The 24,708-nt window shown below is 51.4% G+C and overlaps 1 protein-coding gene across 1 annotated transcript in view; it reads right to left on the bottom strand.

Moving 5' to 3' along the window:
* Positions 1-23,774, bottom strand: part of TRPV3 (transient receptor potential cation channel subfamily V member 3) — a 36,840-nt gene extending 13,066 nt beyond the window's left edge. The window contains exons 1-10 of the mRNA XM_077165560.1: positions 23,659-23,774; positions 20,239-20,359; positions 12,616-12,720; positions 12,365-12,451; positions 11,477-11,631; positions 10,631-10,807; positions 6,050-6,190; positions 3,969-4,249; positions 1,327-1,503; positions 208-366 (exon numbers count right to left, since the gene is read on the bottom strand). Coding sequence (XP_077021675.1) covers positions 208-366; positions 1,327-1,503; positions 3,969-4,249; positions 6,050-6,190; positions 10,631-10,807; positions 11,477-11,631; positions 12,365-12,451; positions 12,616-12,720; positions 20,239-20,357 — 1,401 coding nt within the window. The 5' untranslated portion in view covers positions 20,358-20,359; positions 23,659-23,774. The remainder of the gene's footprint in view (positions 1-207; positions 367-1,326; positions 1,504-3,968; positions 4,250-6,049; positions 6,191-10,630; positions 10,808-11,476; positions 11,632-12,364; positions 12,452-12,615; positions 12,721-20,238; positions 20,360-23,658) is intronic.
* Positions 23,775-24,708: the final 934 nt, after the last annotated feature.

The raw sequence follows: 24,708 nt of genomic DNA on the forward strand, positions 1-24,708 counted from the left end.
CAGCCTGGGGCTGGGTACCAGGAGTTAAGCCCAAGAAGGCACTGGAAATATATTCATTCCCCCCCAAAAAAACTGTGAAGGATGCATTTGGGGGACCCCAGGAAAATCTCTTGGCCTTACTGGGCCTCAGTTTCCCCATCTGCACATAGATTGGCTCCAGGCCCCTCCAGCTCTGACCACCCCACCACCCCCCAAGGGCCCACGCACCTCCTCCTCCCTGGGACGGTAGTAAGAGACAAGGGTCAGGGTGATGTTGTAGAAGAAATAAAAGCAGAAGGACAGGAAGAACATGTATTTGGCAAACTTCTTCCACTTCATATGCAACAGCGTGTGCAGGGGCTCCAGGGTCAGCATCTCATGCCGGTTCTGGAGGTAAAACGATACCAGTCACCGCAGAAATGAGGGAAGCAGAGAGGGAGGTGCATTTTCAAAGGCCCATCAGCAGTTCTGAATCAGCAACACCCCTGGCAGGAGGCGGGCCCTTATTATGTCCAATGGACTGGTTTGGTTGGAAACGTTGGGAGGGTAATTTCCTGCTCTTGAACCTGCAGCCCCAGTGTGCTCAGGCAACAGCCAAATGCCACAGGAGCCTGGGGCTGTCAGCAGGAGGAACTGATACACAGCGGGGAGAGAGAGGGCTAGAAAAAGGGTGAGTCTGTCGTCTGCTGTTCCAGCCCCAATTTGTGCCACCCCTTGCTGGGGGGCAGCCGCTGACCCTCTCTGGGCTTCAGTCTCATTGCTTAAAACTGATGACAACATCTGCCCCACCCATTTCACAGGCTGCCATGAGGTCTAAAGAGATTTCCACAGAAGACAAGCTCTGGGAATCATAACTCTCAGTAAAATGGGAAGGGTGAAGACCCAGCCTGCTGCCTCATTTCTCCCAAGAGTTGAAACCCTCTTGTTGCCTGCTGCCTCTCTTTCCCTCCAGCTTCACTGACCACCCCCTCACCTCCTCCAGGGAGGCTTCCACAATTGCTCCAGCTGGGCATGGCCTGCCCTCATTTGGGACCAGATTTGGGTGAAAAGGGGATTCCAAGCCTGGCCATATAGAACTAGCAAGGGAGTGAGAGACAACCAAGATTAGAAAGCACCAACCACCCCCACAGCCACACTACACAGGATTCTGGGACCAGGAGACTCCCAGCCACTACCACCGCTAGGGTCAATGGTTCAAAGTTGGCTGGGAACAGCTGAGCCTGGTACCTGCTCAGGGCCCTGCCCTGTCTGGGCCTGACCCACCCACTGAGGCCCAGGAAGGCCTGGCCTGAGGGCCGGCCTCTGCTACCTGCCCTCCCCCGGCCCCTCCAACGCCGGGAGACCCACGTCGATGTTGGTGTTATAGACGATGATTTCCAGCACCGAGTTGTCCGTGGTGGTGTCCACATTGGTGAGGTCGTACAGCGAAGACGACACGGGTCCGTACGCCCAGTCAGTGAACTTCCTGGACAGGCTCCGGAGTGGCTTCTCCTTGATCTCACGGCTGAGGATGTACTTCAGGATCTGGGGACAGGAAGAGGAACAAACATCTGCCACAGAACGGGGCTTGGGGCCAACAGGCCAGAAAGATGGCCTGGTGCCGCCTCTGCACCCGGAGCCTGAGCCCGGGGCCCTGGGTTTATCCGGGAGCGGTGTGACGTCGCCGTCCCGCCCATTGCACAGGGGACTGAGACAAGCGACGGAAAGGCGTGAGTGAGAGCCCTCTGCACACTGTGGAGGGCTGCACACCTGCCGGTAAATTCCACACCAGGTGGGGACCCAGCGCAGTGAAGAATTCAGGGAATGACAGTTTTGAGAAATCATTTCCATTTCGCCTAGACTTGAGAAGGAACTAGAAGCCTCTTCAGCTTCCCCATCCCACTTCAGTCAAGCTCCCTCTGTTGGGCTCACTGCTCTGGACAGACGGGCAGTGTGAAGACAGCGGTCCGGACAGAGACACCCGTTGCGCCCACTCTCCAGGTCATGGACCCTCAAACTTCGCTGCATGTTGGAGTCACTGAGGAACTGGAAAAATCCCTCAGAATGTAAAACGGCGCAGCTGCCACGGAAAACGATTTGGCGGTTTCTCATAAAATTAAGCAGAGAGTTACCATATGGCCTGATAATCCCATTCCTAGTATACACCCAAGAGAAATGAAAACCTATGTCCACACAAAAGCTTATACCCCAGTCTTCATAGCAGCACCATTCACAGTAGCCAAAAGGTGGAAACAACCCAAATGTCCATCAATGGATTGATAAACAAAATGGATATATTCATACAATGGGATATTATTCAGCATAAAAAATAATAAAGTTCTAATACATGTTACAACAGGAATGAACCTTGAAAACATTATGCTAAGTGAAAGAAACCAGACATAAAAAGACAAACATTGTACGATTTCATTTATATAAAATGTACAGAATAGGCAAATCCATAGAAACAGAAGCAGATTAAGGATTCCCAGAAAATGGGGCAAGGAGAGCAAGGAGGAATGGTTACTTAATGAGCCTAGGGTGTTTTAATGGGGTGATACAAAGATTTGAAAGTAGAGAGAGCGGATAGTTGCACAAAAGGATATGCTAAATACCACCAAACTGTACGCTTTAAAATGATTAATTGTATATTATGTGAAGTTCACCTCAATTAAAAAATAAAAATCTTTAGAAGTTCCCACACCTCGAACTAATGAAATCCAAATCTCCTGGGGTGGAACCCAGGTGTCTGGATTTTTTAAACTCCCAGGGTGGTCCCAAAGTACAGGCAGGATTGAAAGCCACTGCTCTCCAGCTCACCACTTCCCAAAAGCTGAGCCCTGGGTCACCCTAGGAAGGAGACTGGGACTTGCTGGGACACCAACCCCAAGACCCAAGAAGGTCCTGTTGGGGAGGACAGGGTCAGCCCTGATCTCTCACTACCCAGCGCGCCCCCATGTCATCTCCCATCAGGTCCCCACCCCCGTCGCCCAGGCAGAAAGCTCCTAAGGTGGACGCCGGTTCCCACCCCGTGCAGGGTCTCTGTACTCCCCACTCCCAGCATAGTGGCCAACTGGCACAGCATTCAAAACGTTTTCCAAGTGACACCGAAGGGAGGAGGGAAAGAGCTGGGGAAGAGTGTTGGTGCCTCTCCAGGATGGCTATGGGGAGCACAGCACCCCTGGACAACAAGGGGCTCCCAGGCTCACGCTCCCTGCAGGAAGTCTCAAGACAGGGGAAATACATGCCACAGCGGCAGGCAGGGAAGAAGCCCTTGGAGGAAGCTTGACCTGGAGCCACAGCCTGACTCAAAGCCCAAAGCTGCCTGGCGGCAGACAGGGGATAGAGGGAGGCAGGCACACAATTCCTCTTCTGTTGAAAGCATTCTCCAACCTCTCCTACCCCCACTAGAGAATGAAAAGATCCCTTGTGGGTCCCATCCTGACCTCTGGGACAGGACCCAAGGCCCTCGGGGGCTCTCCTAGCCAGTCAGCGGCACTGTGACTGCTCAGTAGCCCCCACCCACCCAACTCCTGCAGCTTCCCGGGGCTCAGGGGCAGGGAGGACCCTCCCAGGGAGGTCCCCTGGGAAGCTAAGGCTGAGCCATGACCCCAGCCCCAATCCGAGTCCTTCTCTTGATCTTAGAACAAGGCGTAGCCCGTTGGCTCAGCATGCCAAGCAGCGGTTCTGGAACTCAATTCTCAAGAGAGGCTGAAGGCTGCAGGGCCAGACACATAGGGGCCTCACCACGCAGGAATTCTCAGCCACAAAGCATGCGCGACATTGCGTGGCTCCAGGGCCAGAGATAAACAAAAATGCAGGCTGTTAGGTTCTGAAGCCCTGAAGGGGGCCCCATGCTGAGCCTCACTGGCTCTGCAGGTCACTCGGAACAAACCCACCTCGGGCTACAGGCTACACTTCTGTGCCTAAGGTTGGAACCTCCCCCCAGGGCCGGGATGTGGTCTGAGGGTGCCTCCCGAGCCCCCTGCCCACAAGCCCCATGGCCTCACCTCGGCCTTGCCCATCTTGGCAGCCAGCTGCAAAGGGGTGAGGCCGTCGTTGTTGCACATAGTCTCCAGCTCCCAGTTGCCACTCCTCAGCAGGATCATGTCATACATGTGCTTAACAAAGTCATTCTGCGTCTTGAAGTCCTCAGCCACTGTCACCAGTGCATGCAGGATGTTGTTTCCCCGTGAGTCCTGCGAGGTGATGTCTGTCTGCTCATTCTCCATCAGCAGCTGCACAATCTCAGGCTGGTTGGTGCATGCCGCCAGGGCTAGGGGTGTCTCACCTGGAGCAGGGCAGCACTGGGCTCAGTTTCTTCATGGACCAGAAGTAGAGTTCCCCTTCCTAAGCCCCAGGAGCACAGCTTAAAACCTGACCATCAAAGCAAGACTGACCACTGGGGTTCTCTGTCCCTCTCCTGATCTGCCTCTTTTCATGTGAGAAGATCGAAGCTGGATCATTGCAGTAGTCTCCTAACTGGCCTCTCGGCTTCCACCCTGGCCCCTCAACATTCTGTGCTCAACACAGCATCCAGACTGATAATGTTAAAACATAAGTCCCACCTCCTCCAGAATAAGAGCTCATGTCCCAACAATAGCCTACAGGCCCCTCATCTCATCTCATCCTCTCCCTCCTTCCAGCCATGATGGTCTCCTTCCTCTTCCTTGAACATACTAGGCACTTTCCTACCTCAGGGCCTTTGCACAGGCTGTTCCTTCAGTCAGTAAGGCTGTTCCCCACATACCTGCATTATTCATCCCCTTATCTCTTTCAGGTCTTTGCCCAAATGTCAGATTTTCAATGACATCCACTTTAACTGCTCTATTTAAAATTGAAACCCACCTCCCCCACTCCAAAATTCTTGATTCCCCTTCTGCTTTACTGCCTATTTTTTCAATACCACTTATCATTTTCTACCATGTTATATAAAGTAAGTATTTATTATGTTTATTGTAGATGGCCTCTCTCCCTCTAGCATATAAGTAATGGGTTAGGGATCTGTGTTTTTTTCACTGTTGTGTCTCAAGTACCTAGAACTGTGCCTGATGTATATAATCAGAGTTCAATAAATGTTTAAGAAAAGAGAAGACAGGGGACAAGTGCATGGTCACACAGCAAGCACAGGACAGATGAGGACTGGACACCAGGTCCCCTGAAGCCAGTCCTGAGCCCTGGCCCTACACCTGTTGCCTGCCACCCAGTCATCTTCCTCCTGTTCCAGCTCTTTCTCCCACTCAACAAATGTTTCCCAACACCAGCTCCAGCCAGGCCCTATGCTGGGCAGTGGGGACACAAGATGAATTGGATAAGACCCTGTCCTCAAGGACAACAGACCCATTCAATCCTGCTAATAAAAAAAAATTATATCTATATATATCCAGTACAAGAAACAGATCAGAGTGTCAGGGGTCACAGTGGGATGAGGGATTGACCACAAAGTTGAATTGGGAAATTTCTCGGTGTGACAGCACTTCTCCCTGTCCTGATTGAGATTATGGTCACACAATTGCATGCATTTGTGAAAATATGCAGAATAGTTCACTAACATAGGTGAAATTCTCTATATCTAAACCATAAGTTTAAAAAAAATAATTCACCCAGAGCTTCCTAACCCCAAGTGCTTCTGGACGTCCTAGCTCATCAGCCAGAAGTCTTTGGTCCTCTCAATTTTGGCTCCCCGTTTGCGGTCATGAGATGCAATGGGCACAGGGGCAGAGGCCAGCGTACACCCGATTCTGTCTACACTGGAGCAAGTCGTTTCCCTTCTCAGAACCCACCTGTAGCCTGTAAACTGAGGCTGTTTCCCTCCCTCTCCAGATCTCTGCTTCCTACCAAGCCCTGCCTACGCAGCCCCCCAAGATCCCCAGTGCACCGCGCTCCCACCCAGGCCCCTTGCCCTTCCCGCTCAGACGGATCTGCCCCTCCACCCTCCCTGGTCCCAGCTCTGTGCTCCCAGGGCCTCGGCCGGCAGTGGGGTCTCCTGGCCTCCGGGCAGGGGCCAACAGGAGGCGCGCAGAGCCCGGCGGGGAGGCCCCGCCCTCCTCCCGGACCCCAACCCTCCCGAGCCCTAGGGGGCGAAACCCACCGAAGTAGAAGCCTTCGTGCTGGTACTTGGGGTTGAAGAAGACCCCCTTGGCGTGGGCGTTGACGTCAGCTCCAGCCGCGATGAGCGTCGCAGCGATGTCTCCCTGACGCCGCTCGATGGCGATGTTCAGCGCCGTCTGCCCTGCGGACCCAGCGGGGATGGGGGCGGCACTCAGTGGCTGGGACCCTGGGCCGCAAGCCCCTTGCCCTCTCTGGCCCCTCTCCTCCACAGAACCGTGGGGAAATAATAGATGTTTGTTTATCTCGCGGCTACCAAGAGTCCCAACTTCATTCCTTGCTTCATAACATTCTTGCAGGGATGCAAAGGATGTATATTGAGCCGCTGGGCAGGGCTCCTGGGAGATTCAGTGGTGCACAGGGCACGGATAGTGATCATTTTCATCAAGAAACTCACAGTCTCACTGAGAACTAAGTGCTGTGATTCAGGGAAGTACAGGGGACTGTGGTTCAGCTCTAGGGCTCAGGAGGGCTGCCCAGAGAATGCTGCCACCGAACTGAGACCAGTGAAGTTCAGGGAGGCCTGGCTGGGGCGGGATGGGGCTGGTTCAGGGCTTCCTCAACCAGATTAAGGGGTTAGAACTTTACCCTAGGGTGCAATGGGGAGTCACAGGAGACAATGAAACAGGGAAATGACCAGAGTTCTGTGTGTGCTGAAAACCTGGTGCTTGGGTTTTCAGCTCATTGGCTGCAGATTTGCAGGATGCATTACAAGGAACAGAGATCTATGAAAACCTGTCACACCAGTGGAGAAAGCTGATGAGGTCTGAACTAGGGTGGGGACAGCCGGGATGGGGCGAGGCGGAAGTCTGAAGAGCTTTAGGATAAAGCATCATCAAGATGGCTCAGGGGGCATGGGGGAGAAGGGCCTGGGTTCCAGGTGGAGGCTGTGCCAGTGACTGAGGAAGGGAGACAGAGCAGCAGGAGGAAGGAAGGGACATTAACTCTTTTGCAAATGCCTGAGGAGCCTCCAGATAGAGGGGATCAGAGACTGGGGTCTCAGCATGCCCCACCAGAAACAGCATTTTCCAAAGAGCAGCCACTACACCATACACAAAAGAAAAAAGTTCCAGGTGGATTAAAGAACTAAGCACTAAAATATATAGGAAATTAAATATATATATATATATATATAGGAAATTGTGTTTATAACTAACCTTTTAAAAGGGAAGACCTTCTTAGCAAGATCCAAAGTGCAGAAATCATAAAGAAAGAAACTGACATATTTGCTGGCATAAAAAATTAAAGATTTCTGTATTTCAAAATATACCTTAAAGAAAATTTTAAAAATAAGCAATAAGTTGGGGGAAATATTTCAGACATATATAAGAGATTATGTTTTTAAAACCCCATAATATATTAAGAGTCCGTAAGAAGATATACAACCATAAAAAAAAAAGATATACAACCCAAAATAAAACTGGAAAAAAAGGTTATAAACAAGCACCTCACAGAGGAGAACATGCACATGGCCAATTGTGATGATTAATTTTCTGTGTCACCTTGGTGAGGTTATGGTTTCCACTTGTTTGGTCAAGGCAAGCACTGGCCTAATTGTTACTGTGAGGGTATTTCATAGATGGACATGCATCTTTAATCAGTTGATTGCATCTACGGCTGATAACATCTACAATCAACAAAGGAGATTGCCTTCAACAATGTCAGGAGTTCCTCATCTGAGCAGTTTAAGGTTGTAAAAGCCAGAACTGAAGATTTCAAAGATCAGACAGAAGAATTTCTACCTCAACTTCAGTCAGACAGCTTTCCCTGGGGAATACCGACTTCCCAGACTTTGGAATCTCCTCCTTTGTAGGGGTTTCCAGCTTGTAGGTGTACCCTGTGGTATTCAGACATGCCAGCACCCACAGTTTTATGAACACATTCCTCATAATAAATCATGTGTTTGTTCTGTTTCTCAAGGAGGGGAGGGGGGAACCGTGACTAATACACGAATAAGCATAGTGAAAAATATTTGGAATCACTAATAGTCAGGAAAATGAACTTTAAAATCTAATGAGTTAACACTTTTCACTCTCAGATTGGCAAAGGAAAAAAAAGAAAGGATAATATCCAGTATTGGTGATGGGTGGGGAAATTAGTACTTTTTTTTACACTTTTGGTGGGAGAGGGAGCAAATTTGTATCTTTTGGAGGTAATAATATTACAATTTTAAATCTTCATACCCTTGGACCCAGATGTTCCAATTAAAAAGTATTTTCCTTAAAAATAGGTGTAAAGGGACACAGACAAGAATGTGCACTGCAGCAGTGTTACAGGGAAAAATTGGAAACAATCTGCATATCCACCCACAGGGGCTTAGAGAAATAAACCATGGGACAGCCATACTGCAGGTTAAATAAGTAAAAGAGAGGCAGACGTTCACATTTTGACATGAAATCTCTAAGACATATAATTAATTTTAAAAAACAGTTTGCAGAACAATGCAGACAGTATACTACTAATTTATGCTAGATAACTACTTAAATAAAAACCTTCATTCCACATGCACATATACACATATGTCAAATGTCTAGAAATGTCCTCAAAGAAACATGCCATAATGATCATTTCTGTAGAGGGGAGTGGGAGAAAGGTGAAGGATTTTTTTTTTTTTTAGCTTACCTAAAATGTATGAATGTTTTACAGTGAAGCTATTTGTGTATTATTTATATAATTAAAAATGAATTGTGTTGCATCTGGATACTAGGTATATAGAGGTTCATTATGCTAATATCTCAACATTTATGTTTAAACATTTTTCTAATAAAAATTTAAAGATTTAGTAGTTAGAAAAAAGTAAGGCTCTAAAGACTTCTGATAAAATGCTAAAAAAAATAATAATATTTAATAGAGTTGACATTGAATCCTCATAGCAACATAGGGGCAAACACTGGCCCCTACCAGATGGGGAAACCGAGGCTCAGCGAGGTAAAGTAACTTGCCTAAAGTGAGGAAAAGTGCTACTCTGGTGATCCTGGAGCCCTCTCAGTCCCATGATGCAGGGACTGCCTAAGAATGACGAAGGGAGAGAATTAGGCAGATACCACCAGGGGCAGGGGCAAGACTGGTTTCCAGAAAGGCAGGAATAAATGGCTCTACTCATCATGAAGACAGAGCGTGGGTGCTTGCAGCCCTCTGCAAACAAATTCAGGAAAACGGAAGAGGCAGGGGGAAGCTGAGAAAGGAGAAAAGCAAGGATTTACAGCTAGGGCACCAGAGCTCTAAAGAAGAAACTACTAATTTTCATTTACCACTCATTCAAAAAATAACCATTAAGCACCTCTTATGAAGACCCATAAGGCACCAAGGAATCCACTAGAGGCAAAGCCTACTCTAGCCCTACACTCAGGAAAAGTGTGCCTCTGGAATAGGAAAATCTGTAAGCCCTTCCCTCCCCCCTCCCACACCTACCCCAATACTGACAAGAAGAAAGGAGGAGACAGAAAAGGACCGAAAAGGAAGATTTGGGATGGGCAAGCTTGAGGCACTGGCCTGAACTTCCCTGGCTGCAGATCTGGTGTCAACTCCCTAGTGATAACCTGAGACCATTATATAGTTAATCTGGTTTCTCTCTTTGCTTTGGCTGCCAGGGAGCTCAGGGTATAGTCCAGCACTCAGTTGCAGCATTCTTCCCTGGGTTTCCTCTCCTCTGCTCTACAACTTCTAGTTTTTCACAATCCTTGAATTTTTATTGTGTATAACAAAAACCCTGTTGAAAGTCTTCAGAGTTTAAATAATAAATCAAAATGCCTCATGAAACAGGCTAAGGTCCCAAGTTAGACTCCCACCTGGTAAGCAGCTGGGAGGATCAATGCCCCTGGCACATCAGCAGGACACTATGCTGTTATTCTCAAACTCATCATTTTTTGCTATGTGGCCCTCATAAGACCCTAAGGGGGCATCTGCTGCCTCCAAAAAAAACTGGGAGACTAGGACTGAGAGACACTATCCCAGATTTGGTCTCCCTGTTCCCTTTCTGGGCCACCTAAGAGGGAAGCCACAAAATTGGGATCCAAATGAGGCAGTTAATGATGATGATGATGATACTAATAGTCACCATTTGTTGGTCCCTGCCTGGTTCTTTGACCTGCTCTCTGGCTTTCTTCCCGTCCAAGCTAATTCCACCTCTGATCATTTGTCTTTGCCTTGCACAAGATCCTTCTCATCACGTAGGCCTCAGGTCAAAGGTCACCACTCTGACCACCCACGCCGAAGTAGCCCACCACCAGCCACTTTCTATCACCTTACCGTCTTTCACTATTTATAAAAGCATTTTCCATCTAAAATTAACTTATTTGGAGCAGCGACTTTAATCTGCTTTGTTCTCCACTGCACCCTGATGCCTAAACACCTGGCACATGGTCACTGCTCAGGATTATTTGCAGAATGGAGGAAGGAAGAGAGGAGAGCCTCTAGCTGCCAGGACCCGGACTGAGTGCTTTGGGCTTACCGGTGACAGCAGTGTCCCCGCGAGGCCCAGCGGGCACTGGCCCTGGACCCCCACCCCGCCCCGCACCACCCTCAGAAATCCCTATGGTGCCCAGCCCCTCCCGCTGCAGGGCACCTTCGTAGGCCTCCTCTGTGTACTCTGCGTTGATGAACCTGTCCAGGATGTTGTTCTCCTCGGCAAAGGCAAGCAGGATCCGCACAACCTCCTTGGTGTTGGGGTTGATGTTCAGCAAGGCCTTCATCAGGCAGGTCTTGCCGGTGTCCAAGGCCGTCAGCTTGTGCATGAGGAAGTCTGCAGGCAGGTTCACAGGCTGGAGCCGCCGCAGGGGGGGGCCCCGGCTCCCCTGGGCCGGGCTGCGGGAACTGTCAGCCTCCACTGGCCTCCCCGCCCGCACTCCCCAGTGCTCCTAGCTCTCCAGCTGCCTCTCCTCAGTCTCTTTCTCCGCAGCCCCGACAGCCATATCTGAGGTCCAGTCTTTGTCCTGTGCACCCTTCCCTTGTGGAGGGGGACAAACTCACCCACACCATGGCTTCATGCTGACCCCCTGAAATCTCCATCTTCAGCCCATTTCCTCTAGCCTCCAACTAGAACTCATCACCTCCCACCAAAACTGCAACTCCACCCAGTCCCCAAGTCAACTGCAGCTTCCCCATTCCCCAAGTCACCAAAGTCAACATGTCACCACCCTGGGCTCCCCTCCTCCCTCGGTCCCCAAGTCCTGCCAATGACATTGCCTGAAGAGGCCCCCAGAACTGCCCTCCCTCTCCTCCCCAGCACATTACCAGGATCCCAACTCCGCCTGAACAGTGGCCTTCTCACTGCTTCCAACTACTGCCACCATCGACACAGTAGCCAGACAGTGACCCTTACCTGCCTAAACCCTTCCATGGCTCCCCACTGCCCTCACTCCTTAGCCCAGCTCTTCATCCCCCCACCTCTTTGCCAGGACAAGGCACTGACCAGGCACATCCTGGCCACGGCGCCTTTTGCACAGCTCCTGCAGCTCCATCAGAAGCTCCACCAGCTCCTCCACGCAGCCCTCAGACACAGCAGTGAAGATCCACTTCTTCAGCTGCTTCTTCCTTCGCCTTTGCTCTTCCTTGGCCAGGTTGGCACTGAAGTTAGAAAATATTGCTGACTCACCATACTTGCATCGGCTTCTCCAGTCTCTCACCCTGTCCCTGCCAGAGCTGCTGGACCTCCCAGCCTCTGCACCAACCCTGCCTGGATATGCCTGAGCTCCCTCCACGGATGCGCCAGGGCCCTATTCAGGCTCCTTTCCTGCTCTATGTGTGATCACATTCTGTTAAGTTATATATCTGGATATGCATAGTAATGACCAGGAAGGAAATTTGCCTAACTGTTGGTGGTGATTGAGTGTGCGATGGGGGAGGGAGCGAAATTTCACTTCATGCTTTTGGTTGTTTGAATTTTTTCATCTAGCCCCCACCCACACACACACACTTCAAATAGGCAACATTTCTAATGCATTGATGGGTATCCTTCTGCTTTTATGTAATCTTGCAAAATGCATACTGGTGTTTCATATGCATGCATTTTTTATTCTATGTAAATACTGCTGTTTCAAAGTTCTCATGCTGCTTCACACAGTTAGTTGAATGCTTTATAATGAATGGGTATTACTTTTATAACTGATAACATTTTTCCTCCCTTCTTTCCCAAATTTTCCTCCAAGTCACAGCGGGGGGCCCTAAAGACGTGTCCCCATGCCCCAGAGATGGTGTTGTGGCCCACATGCCCCAGAGATGGTGGGTGCTTTCTCTCTGCTGCAGGGTCCTGGTTCCTGACCTCTGGGCTCTCCATAGTGGACAGAGGGACGAGGCTCACCTGGGACTGTTGGGATTGGAGGGGGTCTCTGTCACTTCGTCCTGAGGAGACTGAGGGGAGTCCATGTCATCACAGTTGCCAGAGAGGCTGGGGGTGGGAGAGGGCAGAGAAGAGAGAGGGACAAGTTTAAAAATGGACATTGGTGGCAGGCCACAGCCTGGCCTGACCAAGTGGCCCAGGGGAGACAATGCCTACCCATGGGCACTGAGGGTGGGGTCGAGGAAGGGGGCTGGGCCGGGGCCGGTACTCACCACTGGCGGATGTTGGAGTCCATGGGCTTGGAGAAGATGGGGGGAGAGGTCTTGGCCACAGTGGGGTTGGGCTCGAACCCTTCTATCTCCAGGAAGAAGTGGGCACTGCAGGGACACCCAAGCAAGACCACTAGAGTGAGGCAGGCCTGAGTGCCTGCAGCTCCTTCCTCCCTGTCCCGAGGGTACACGGCAGGACCAGCCATGCACTCCCTCTCGGCCCCCCCAACCTGTGCTGGACTCTGCACCCTCTGGGCCTCACGAATCCGCTCGGCACCCTTTGGGCTAGGCAGCATCTTGACCATTCACATCTCACAGATGGGCGCTTAGAGGTTCAGCAAATACAATGCAAGTTTCCCAGGTCACACAGCCGGGAGGCGGCAGAGCCTGGACTCAAAGCCGGGTCTGGATGACCCTTGCCACCATCTTTATGGGGAAGCCTCACACCGTCTGCGGCTGCCCCTCCAGGTGCACAAGTCCTCACCGGCGATAGGAAGATGGGAAAGGGATTTAGGTTCTACCATTGCCACAACCTCGCACTGCCCCCTGGCCCCAGCCCTCAGGTCTGAAGAGAGAGCCTTCCTGGGGGGAGGTTCTTATACTCAGCTCTGGGAGGCAAAGATTACTTCTATTTTATTCTATCCTCAGTGTCCCTTATCCTAGGTGCCTAAAAAAAGTCAAGTGCAAAGTAGATGTTGAATTAATAAAAGGATGAATGAATGGATGAATGAATGAGGGGAGGGAGAGAGGAAATTGTAGGGCCTCTACCTTTATCATTAGACAAGTCCCTGATCTCCCACCTAAAACCAGTTCTTCCCTCAGCCTTCCCCATCTCAGCAAATGGCAACTCCATCCTAGACCCCTACCCAGCTGTTCAGACCAAAGTGTTGGAGTGACCCTTAACTCCACTCTTTCTCTCTTATCCCACATCCAATCCCTCAATAAATCTTGCTGGCTCTACCTTCAGATAAATCCAGAATCAAATCACTGCTCACCACCTCCATGGTTGCCCCAAGCTTTCATCATCTATTTTTGCAAGAGTCTAGAAACTGGTCCCCCAGCTGCCACCCTTGTCCCTAGGGTCTGTGCTCAATAAAGCAGCCAGAGAGGGCCTTCTAAAAGGCCAGTCAGACCACACTATCCCTCTGCTCCCGTCCAACTCAGAGTAAAACTCAGTTCTTACTATGACCATCAAGTAGAGTTGATATTTAGCTGGTTAAATTCCTGAAATATTTCCACTCCAGATCTTAAACCAGCATGACCTCACGTGCCCTCCCTCCTCCAGCCCACCTTCCTGGCACACCTGTCAGATCCTGAGTCCCAGCCCCTGTCTACACAGCCTGTGGCTGCCCCACCCACCACCCATGGCAGCACTTCCTAAAGTTGCCCTGTGAGGTCCTTGTGGAAACTGCAGTCTCCTCTGTTATTTGTACAGATCAGTACATTTTTTGAATCACTCTTAAATACAAGACCTCTCCTACCTCTCTCCTACAAGCCTCTCCCTTACATTCTCTGCTCCAACCATGCTGCCACCTTTTGCTTCTTGAACACACCAGGCAAGCACCCCCCTCAGGGCCATTGTGCTTGCTCTTCCCTCTGTCTGAAATGCTGTTCCCCAGGATACTCTCTTGGCTTGTCCCCCATTTCATTCCAGGGCTACACTCAATGCCATCTTCTCAGTGAGGCCTGTCCTGGCTTCCGTGTTCCTTCTGCAATACGCTGTCTTGAGAGGGAAAGGACCAGAGTTACACTGGCTCTTTGGGCACTTCCCCCATCCCACAGTGCTTCCAGGGAGGTAACCCACCCCCACATCAACCCCCTTTGAGCATCATGCATCTCATTTGTGAAGACTGAAAACAACCCATCTAGAGCAGAGGGTCCGAGAGGTCAGGAGACGGGGCTGAGAACCCCTCGTGAAGGAGGAAAACCCAGGAAACCACTTCAAAAGATAAAAGTGGGGAACCCAGGAGGGGAGAGGTGGGGTCAGCTCCTTGGGCTGGGAGAAGAGAGATGGGCTCTGGGAACGCATGACCAGGCCAGAGTCTGTGAGGTCCTGAAGCCCTGTTACCTGGCCAAAGACCTTCTGCCCAGTGAGAGGCAAGATACACATGCAGGACATGATTCCCGGGCAACACACAGACCCTGCCCCACCTTCAGAGACACACCCACAGATGCAGACACCTCCTATCATAAACCATAACCACACACTCAGAAATGAGCCGTCTCCCGACAACCAGGCAGTGGACCTCAGTTGCATCAGCCCTCTGCCCCCGTCCCACAGGCGCCACAGCCTGGCTACTGGCTCTGGACCTGGACCTGGAACTGTGGCCTCCTGATGAGGGGCTTCTCCAGGGCAGCAGCTCCTAGGCCCTTTGCTGCCTGTTCCCTTCCCAGGCCTAGAAGGATCAACATCCCACCGGCCCTTTGCAAGGCCCCAGACCAGCCCCCAAAGTGCAGACCCAGCCTTCAGCCCTGCAAGGGAGGGCAGCAGGAGAAGGGAGGGATGACAGTCCCCACACTTGGATGAGGCCCTGAGGCCCAGTGGAGGGAAGCAGTTCACCCTCAGTCACCCTGCAGGACACAGGCCACATCTGCCAGAGCCCCTGACTCCTGATGTCCAAGCTTACAGTTCACATACAATCCAACTGCTCTGCTTCTAGGCAAACCAGCTCCAGGGGTAGCCGCAGAGAGAGGCTGCCCGACTCAGTTATTTCCCAGAGCAGAAGGGAGGGAAACCCCAGGCTTGTCTGAGGAATCTCCTCCTCTCCTCCAGGCACAGACAAGGCCTGGAAGGCTCAGCGCTGGCCCAGACCAGGCACAAGTGGGGCACAGGGCAGTGCCAGCCGACCCATTGCTCTCACCTTCCTACTTCCCACACATCAAGGAGAGCCTTCTGGCTTAGGCTAAAATCAAATCCTTCTTCCAAATGAGAAGATGAAAAGAGGGGCAAACCATAGGCTGGGAACCTGAAATCTGGGCTCTAGTCAAGCTCTGTCTCTGTTTCCTGTGTGACCCTAGGCAGTCACTTGCCATCTCTGGGCCAAGAGACCTCACTGGATGAAGAGTAGTCAGGTTAGATGAGCTCTAAGGCCTGGACTCAGGAACTAGGGTGGTTCCAGGATTGTCCACTCATGGCCTGTCCAGCTGAAGTGGACGTCAGAAGTCATCAGATGTCTGGCTCTCTCACCACTCCCCTGCCTCCCCCACGTGCCTGGAAATGCCATCCCAAAGCTATCCCCAACTCACTATGGTAGTTGGTAATCAGCCAGGGGCTTCAAACATATTTGCTGGCTCAGTCCCAGAACATTCTGGTTGATATTTGAAGAATTCTCTCCAGACAGCTCCAACCCCCAGGGCCTGTAGCTGTTTCCATAGGATGGTTGATCCAGCTACTCTCCTGAGCTTCACCCCACCTATGTGGGCTCCTTGGTGGTGCATTTACTCAACAAATATTTACTGAGCCAGATACTACGTGCCAGATACTACTCTAGGACATAGTGTTCTGGGGATAAAGTGGTGAACAAGTGGGCAAAAATCCCTTCCTTGGCAGAGCTACTGTTTCTGTGGGTTGGTCAGAACCAGCCTCGAAATAGACCAGGACAAGGTTCAGTGGGGCCATCACTTTCTTTACTTTAGACAATATACTTTCCTTCCACTGTAAGATCCTCAATGATAGGGGCTGTGATTGCATCATCCTTGATTTCTCAGAACCCAACAGTTTTTCTGACACTCAGAAGCCCTCACTGAATGGATGTGCAGAGTATGGATAGGTGATAAATGAAGATACATGAATGGAAGGAAGAATGACTATTCAGACAGATGGAGAGATGAGTGGGTGAATGGATGGATAGATGAGAGATGAATAGTTGGGAGGATAGACAGGTGGAATGATGGAGAGGCTGATGGACAGAACCAATGAGCAGATAGGTCAACACAACCTTAAACTGGCAAATATTGTTGGGACATTGTGTTCCTCAGGTGACTCCCATTGAGCTCTCAGTTGCCCAAAGCCCTCATCTTTCCAAAGTCTCGCTCCCTTCCCAGTTTTGCACAAGAACTAAGGACAGGTCTTTTGCCTCTCCTTCACTTCTCCACCTTCTCAGAGCCTGTTCCCAGAGGACACAGGGGCCTCAAGAGTGGTATAGGAAACCAGGTCGTGAGAGCATCTATCCACTCCGGGCCTGGAGACTGGTGGCCAGGTGGAAGGGAAAAAGCATTTCCTCACCTCACCATGGAGTCTGTCCTTGCTCTGGCTGAGGCAGCTGTGTGAGCCACCAGGCTGCATACTTATTGAATCACTCACTCCTTCTCCTGTTTTCTTGCCTTCTCATTTATTGACTCCCACACTTACTTAAAATCAGCCAATAGGGTCTGTGCAGGAAACTGGGGAAAGGAGAAAAAATGGCCCTTCTAAGGCCCCTGTCCTCAAGGATCTCGACCAAGCTAAAACACAGTCCCAATAACCATGTCAATATCTTCAGAGAGGAGCTGGGCTACTGGAGCTCAGGGGAACATCCCTGTCAGGGGCAGAGACTGGGGAATGCTCCATGTTCCTTCAGGGCCGTGTTTGGTCCGGGTATTGAAGTGGACCTGTGGTGAGAGTTGGGAAAAACACTGAAGACAGAGAGAGCAGCTTGAGAAAAGCTTTCTCGGCAAGAAGGGGAGAGCTGTGTTCGAGGAAGAAGGAGGTTTTTGGTGGCTGGAGCCTGGGGCATACGAAGGAGAGGGTGAGAGCCTGAATGGGAAAGAGGACCTCGATTATTGGGCAAGGACTTAGCCCTGGAACAAGGGAGCTGCTGGCCCGTGAGGGCCTGGCCTACGCCTACCCCCTCCTCGCCTCCTGCACTCCACATCTGACTGCTCTGTCATGAGCAACTGGCAGGCTTTTGGCCACATGGCATCCTGACCCCCGAAGCAGAACAGATGTTTGTCTGTTCCTATTTTGGCCCAGACCAGAGGGCACCTCCTGGGAATTGTGAATGCAGGTGAGCAAATAAATAGCTCTGCACCATTTCTTCTGCACTTCCGTCCCTTGAAGGCAAAGAACTACCTCCAGTAGCCCCAGGGCTGGAAGGAGCCTGTCTGGCCACCTGCTCTGTCCCAAGAAATGCCCAAGTGCTCCGCACTCTGCAAGGCCAGCTCCTCCACAGCCTGTTTTGGGCCTTGTCTCTGTCCCTGGCCATTACCTTGCCTAGGACTCATGAGGAAGCAACAGAGGCAGTACTCATGTGGAGTGAAATGAAGAGCTCCCAGGCCCAAAAATATCTCCCCAGTCCAGACTTCTGGGTGCCTTCAATTCCACCATTAGTGGAAGCTCCCTGCAATTGGCATCACTCTCTTTCTTTACACTTAATTTTCTCTCTTCCCCAAGACAAGTCCTATACTCAGTTCTGATGGAGACTCCAAAACCTTTGGGGTCTGAGGAAAAGTAGGTATGTGAGGGCCCTCGGAGAGCCTTTTAGGGAAAGAGACAAAGGCCACATCTCACTGTCTCAGCTGCAGCCAGCAGTGCTGAGCCTGGACTGTATATGTGGCCCAGGGCAGGCTCAGAAAAGCCATTGTGGCTGGTCCGCTGCAGGAAGAATCTGAAATTTTCCTGAGGCTCTGTCCTCAGTCCTTCCCGTGGGAAAGCAAGAAGGGAAGGGGAAAGCAAAAGAGAGACATGGAGGGCAGCCCTCACTACTTAGCTCTGGGGTATCTCTGCTCCTACCTGGACAAGCCCAGCCAGGTCCAGGCACTTGCCACATTCCCACCTGATGCCAGTTTCCTCTCCCAGTTTCCAGTCAATGCCTTCAGGACACCTCCGCCTGGATGTCCCCCAGGCACCTCGCATGTACCATTTCACACCTTAACTCAGCATCTTTCTCCTGACATTGCCCCTTCTCCTCTGAAGTGCCCATGTCAGAGATAGACCCACATCCTGCCGGGGTCCCACCAGAAAAGAGGGGTATCTCTCAGCTCCCTCTTTTGCCCTCTACTGCCATAGTTGATCGTGCAGACCCCATAATACTAACACCTCTCAATTTGTTCCCTCCTCTCCATCCCTGACCACCCAGGCTCAGACCCCAGTGCCTATCACCTAGCCTTCCCAACAGCTTCCCCAACCCCAGCCTCCCCTCCAACCCATCATCCACATGGATCACACAAAGCAGCCTTTCCAAAATGCTAATCTCATCATGCCTCCCCTCACTCAAGATCCCTCTGAGGCTCCCACTGCCCTCAACGACTCTCCTGCCCATGAAGTTCCTTCACCAACTCCTAAGACCTAGTCCCAAAGGGGCTCATCACCCCAAAGATTCCTCCACCCACCCAGCACTTCAGCCATGCTGGACTCTTCACTGGTCCCTGCCCTGAGCCTTTGCTCACATGTTCCACTGCCCAGGGTGCCCTTGCCCTTCCTCTCCAATTGCCAACATCCACTCTAATACCACCTCTTCCAGGGAGTGCACCAAGACTGCCCACGGTTAACCCACCCCTCCTTAGACTCCCACCTTGCCTAGTTCACTGTCAGGGGACTACCCACATTCTCCTTGGAGCCCCTCTCACCAGACTGTGACAGAGGTACATATTATTTCTCTCTGTGACCCAGTCTCTCCATCTTGGACCCAGCCCTGGGCTGATGCACTGGAGATGTCAGTAACTTTTACTTGAACCAATAGACAAATGTTAAAATACCAGGCTCACTTCTGGTCTAAGAGGGGGCCTTGCAGGGAGACAGGGAAAGCAGGACAAATGGGTCACATTAGACTGGGGGCTCACCGCTGGTCCATAGGAAGCACAGCCAGAGTGAGAGACCTTCAGGCGTAAGGGTCTCAGAATTGGCTGAAGAGGGAGGAATCTGCAATGGAGGCAGCTCAAGGGCCAGGAGGTGTGAACCTAGAGTAGCACCTTTCCAGGTCCATGCCTCCATTCCCCAGCTGTGAAGTAGATATAACCATCCCAGCCCTGCCCAGCTCCTGGGGCCCACAGAGTGACGATGACAAGGATGATGATGAAGCTCAAGGTAATGAAAACAAAAGCGATGCTAACATGGGCTGAGCATGCTGTCCTCATGATCCCAATTAACCATCGTCCCATGAGTCAATGGCATTGTGGTGTCCCCATCACACAGATGAGGTTAGAGGGCTTGACTAACCCCACCAAGCACATGGTGGGTATGAAAACTGTTGGTGTGAGTCAAAAGCACAAGAACTGGTGGAACCTTTGGGGAGGCCAGCTAGGGGATCACTGGCAGAACCATTAGAGGACCATTGGGGATCTTGGGGGAACCACTGTTGGGGGAGTGGCTGTTGGGTTCCAGACAACCTGGATTTCCCTCCCTGTTAAGTGCTGTTTGACTAAAAGGTGGCTCCAGCAATCCCTTACCTCCTCTAAGAGCCTTCCTGACTATTCCTGTCTTCCTGTCCCTTGACCCCAACAGGGAGGTCTCCCTGATTATGCCAGGTATAGCAACCTCCTTAGCTCAGCCCCCCGAGTATACAGTGTTGTTCCTGGCCTCACCCCTCAGTTATACCTCATCAGGCCACAGGCCACCCCAGATGAGAATGAGGGCTCCCTGGGGGTGGGTGCCAGGCCCTCTCCTGTGCCCCCACAGTGCAGAGCCAGGCCTGAGCCTGCCAATCCTACCTCTTCTTCGTGGGGGTGACCTCGGCAGGCTTCTTGTCCTGCAGGACAGCAGGGTTCCCACTGGGGGCGACGACTCTCCTGCCCATGAGGGGCATCGTCTCCTTGGGGTGGGCATTCATGGCTGAAACACAACCACAGGGCAGATACCCAGGTTGAGGAGGCGCAGAGGAGCTGTGGGGGACTTCAGAGCTCCATGTGGCACCATCCAACCCACAACCACACCCTTGAGACTTGGAGCCCCCTCCCTACCTTCCTAGCAATCCCACCTCTCAGGGACTGGAGAACATCCTTCCTCGGACTGTCTGCACTGCTTCCCTTACCCTCTGCTCTAGCACCTCTATGCTCTAAGCTCTTAGTCACCTTCATGACGAAGGCTCTAGGAGCACACAGGCAGACCCCAGGCCGGCAGTGAGCACGGCTGTCTTCCACCTGAGACACGGAAAGGGAGCAGCTGTTCAAAACACTGAAAAAAATTATCAGACTTCAATTAGAGATATGAAGGAAGCTGATCTGGAGAGGACTAGGGTAAATCAGACTAAAGGATAAAGGATAATATGGATGATTTCTGTGTGAGACCGAAGGAAAAGATGTTTATTTGGTGCAAAATTTATATTTTCAGTACACACTATCTAATTTAACTTATATAGTCAGTTTATTCGAACACCATACTTATATGGAAACTTGAATAGGGAGTGAGATCTCATTGGTTTGTACAGGTTAGTGTGATGCCCCAATACATCCTAGAGGAATTGGAGCAGAAGATTAAAAAGTATCTGCAAAATCCCCTTGAGGGACTAGGGGAAAATGTGGAAATATCAAACTTCCCCACCTTGGGAAAATCTGATAGTTTCACAAGCTCTGGGGACTGTCGATTTAATAGGCCAATCCCTAGATCTTGGGGCTTGCCCTTATGAAACTTATCCTACAAAGGAGAAGCTAAACCTATTTATGATTATGCCTAAGAGTCACCCCAAGAGCACCTCTTGTTGCTCAGAAGTGGCCTCTCTCTCTAACCCAACTCCACAGGCGAACTCACTGCCCTCCCTGCTACATAGGACATGACTCCTAGAAGTATAAATATCCCTGGCAACATGGGACATGATTTCCAGAGATGAGCCTGACCCTAGCATCGTGGGCTTGAGAAAGCACACTTGACCAAAAAAGGAAAATAGAAATGAGACAAAGCATAGTTTCAGTGGCTGAGAAATTTCAAATTCAGCTAAGAGGTCATTCTGGAGGTTATTTTTATGCAATATATAGATACCCCTTTTCTGTTTTTGGTGTTTTGGTGGAGCTAGAGGAAAATACCTGACACTGTTGAACTGTGATCCAATAGCCTTGATTCTCGAAGATGATTGTATAACTACAGAGCTTTTAAGGTGTGACTGTGTGATTGTGAAAACCTTGTAACTGACACTCCCTTTATCCAGTATATGGGCAGATGAGTAAGAAAATAAAGATAAAAAATAAAAATAAATAATAGGGGGGAATGAGATGTTTTGGGTATTCTTTTTTACTTTCATTTTTAATTTTATTCTTTTTTCTGGGGTAATGAATATGTTCAAAAATCTATTGTGATGATGAGTGCACAGCTATATGATGATGCTGTGAACCATTGATTGTACACTTTGGCTGCGAATAGATATGGTATCTGAATAGATAATATATCTCAATAAAATTGCATGAAAAACTAACTTTCTGTGTGGATGATGGTTCTGCAGGCAGAGGGGACAGTCTGAACAGAGAGCAGGGATCAAGAAAGTTCAGTGAGTGTAGGGAACTGGTGCGACTGGAGAGCATGGTTCACGAGAGAGCTGCCAGTGAGAGACTGGGGAGCAGATTGGGCCACGTTGTAAGGGCCTCAGACATCAGGTAGGAGCCTGGCTGACCCTGAGGGGAGAAGGGAACCCAGGGCCAGGGGCAGCCTCTTTAGAGAGGGCAGGTTGGGGGGGTGGGGAAAAGGGGAAGATCAGAGGCCAAGGAACCAGGAAGGAGATACTAGTCCAGCAGAGGAGATGAGACCCAAGCAGGGGCCCTCTGGATGGGGGTGGCAGAGTTGGCCATACAGGATGAGATGGATAAGGAAAAGGATTGTATAGACAGGATATGACTCTGCAGTTAATGGGGTCTGTGCTCAGCTTGAGTCACCCTTGGAGAACTCACTCAGAGAGTGAGTGAGGAGTAGAGGGAACAGATTTTGGGATGGGTGGAGCTGGGGCCACTGGTCTTCCTGCCCCAAATGGGAAAGCTTCCTGGAGGAAGTGTCTGGATTAGACTGCCATCAGACTTCAACGAGGTTTGGAAATGGGACAGAGTCCCCATTCCACTAAAAGTGAGCAACTTGAGGTTGGGGGGGGGCACAGAAAAACCCATCCAGAGGGGGGTTTTGGCCCTGGAGTAGAGGCAGCTCAGGCAGGGAGGCTGGAGAAGGGCTCCCAGGGCCAAGTGAGGGTGCCTGGGCCCCTGCCCGTATCTCCAGGATTCTGATGAGGTTGGGGCCACCTTTACTACCTCCTGAAGGGACCTGTGGGCAGCTGGGTCCGGAAGCCTGGGATGGACCAAGAAAGGAAGAGGCGTGGAAAGCATGCCTATTATCCCTCACTGGGCCTCTGTTCTCCCTTCTGAGAAATGGGCTGAGTGGTCCCAAGGACCCTATGAGCCTGACCTGTGACAGCTGCCCAGTACATCCTCCCAGCTGTGTGGCCGTGAATGTGGGGAAGCCCTGGGCAGCCAGGGCAAGAGAGAGTCAGGAAAACTCTGGACTGGGCCTACAGCAACTATAATTAGCTGCCTGAGTCACCCTGTAAACCTTGCGTTCTCACCTGCAAGCCTCTCTCGCTTCCCCAGCTCCCCCACTGCCACCCCGGGATTGAGCTTCCTCACTAGGAAAGGGGAATGCTGTGCCTGCCAAGCCCCGATATTGACCCAAAGCCCAGGGAGCAGGGATGCACAGAGCCCCTCCTTGCCCGAGATTGGTGGCACAGGCCCAGCCAGGCCCAGCGGCTGTTGGCTCAGCACCCGTGAGATGCCTGTCCCATCACTTTCAAGCTCTGGGGCCACTCATCCATCATGAACTCCCATCGCATTCCTGCCCTGAGAACCGCATCTGCAAGAGGACCTGCTGGGCAAGACAAGAACACGCACCCTTGCCTTTTGGCTGCCTCGTAACATTCACCTACCCCAAGAGTCCCAAACCTCAGGGAAAAAATCCGGGGTCTATCGGAATTTGTGCTCTCACACACCCTGTGACCAAGAGCTCCCATCTACCTTAGCTTCTTCCCACGAGACTGCCCGAGCACCCTCTCAACCCCTCACCCCAAAGCCTATCAGCAAAGATATGGCCCAAAGGTCCCCTGAGGTCCATGCTCTGGGCTCCTAGGGCCGTAGAGGGACCGGCTGCCGCGTGCGGCAAGGACTCACCCCAGCACAGTTTTGGGTGGCAGCAGCCTCCCTGGCTCTGAGATCACCGCATGTCCTGGGCCCAAGGCCCCCTGGCGGGGCTGTGGCTGCCACGTTGGGAGGTTCTCATCGCAAGCAGAGGGATGGCTGGAATGAGGCGTCAGAGGCAGAACTGGCTGGGTCACCTGCCCTTGGCGCCAGGTAGGTCACGCCCACCAGCCACAGCTGCAGCACCCACCCGCCCACGTGCCCCGGATGAGTCACCACCCACCCTCAGAGCAGCCTCACCCAGCCAGGGAAAGATAGAAGAGGCCACAGGTGCTGGAGCCGCAGGTTCTGGTCCCAACTCTTCCCTCTCTTGCATCTGATGTCAGGCATGTCTGTCCCAGCACAGGCCTCAGTTTCTCTAACTGTGAAATGGAAATCATAATATTTTGCCCAAGGATGCTGTGAGAAGCCAGAGATCATGGAGGTGGGAGAGCTTAATGAAAGTTCTAAGTTCTTGCACTGACCCCGGGAGGCAAGGCCACACCCAAGGGCTGGCCTGGTTGACCCGCTAGGTAACCAGTCCCAAGAGCCAGCATCCACCCTTTATCAGATCCCTCAGGGAGGGAAGTCCCCATCCAATGCTTTTAACAGAAATCAGGCACACAGACCTGGGTATCAGGCCACCATGCCCCTGCCTGGCTGTATGATCTTGGACAAGTTATTTCTCCTGGGCCTCAGTTTCCTTATTTCTCAACCATAGTAAAGTTGTCATGGGGCTTAAATGAGAGAACAAAGGCTAGAACAGAGCTTAGCACAGAGAAAGAACTCAAAACATGATGACAGCTATTAGCTATTATTGTTTTTGTCTTGCCAATTCCGGCTCCCAGCAACTGCCCAGGCCACCTGCCTTCTGAGCCAGAGCGTCCGGAGAAGACTCTGTGCCGGGAAGGGGGTGGAGCAAGGCCAGGAGGCCCTGTCTGCCTTTGCATCACTCGGGAATTGCACGCTGGTTCCCTCCCAGAGGCAGGACAGAACTAGGATGGGAGGGGGAAGTCTCTGAGGGCAGATTGGTGCCAGCTGCTA

Source organism: Tamandua tetradactyla, chromosome 6 (assembly GCF_023851605.1).
Source record: "Tamandua tetradactyla isolate mTamTet1 chromosome 6, mTamTet1.pri, whole genome shotgun sequence".
NCBI classification, from domain to species: domain Eukaryota; kingdom Metazoa; phylum Chordata; class Mammalia; order Pilosa; family Myrmecophagidae; genus Tamandua; species Tamandua tetradactyla.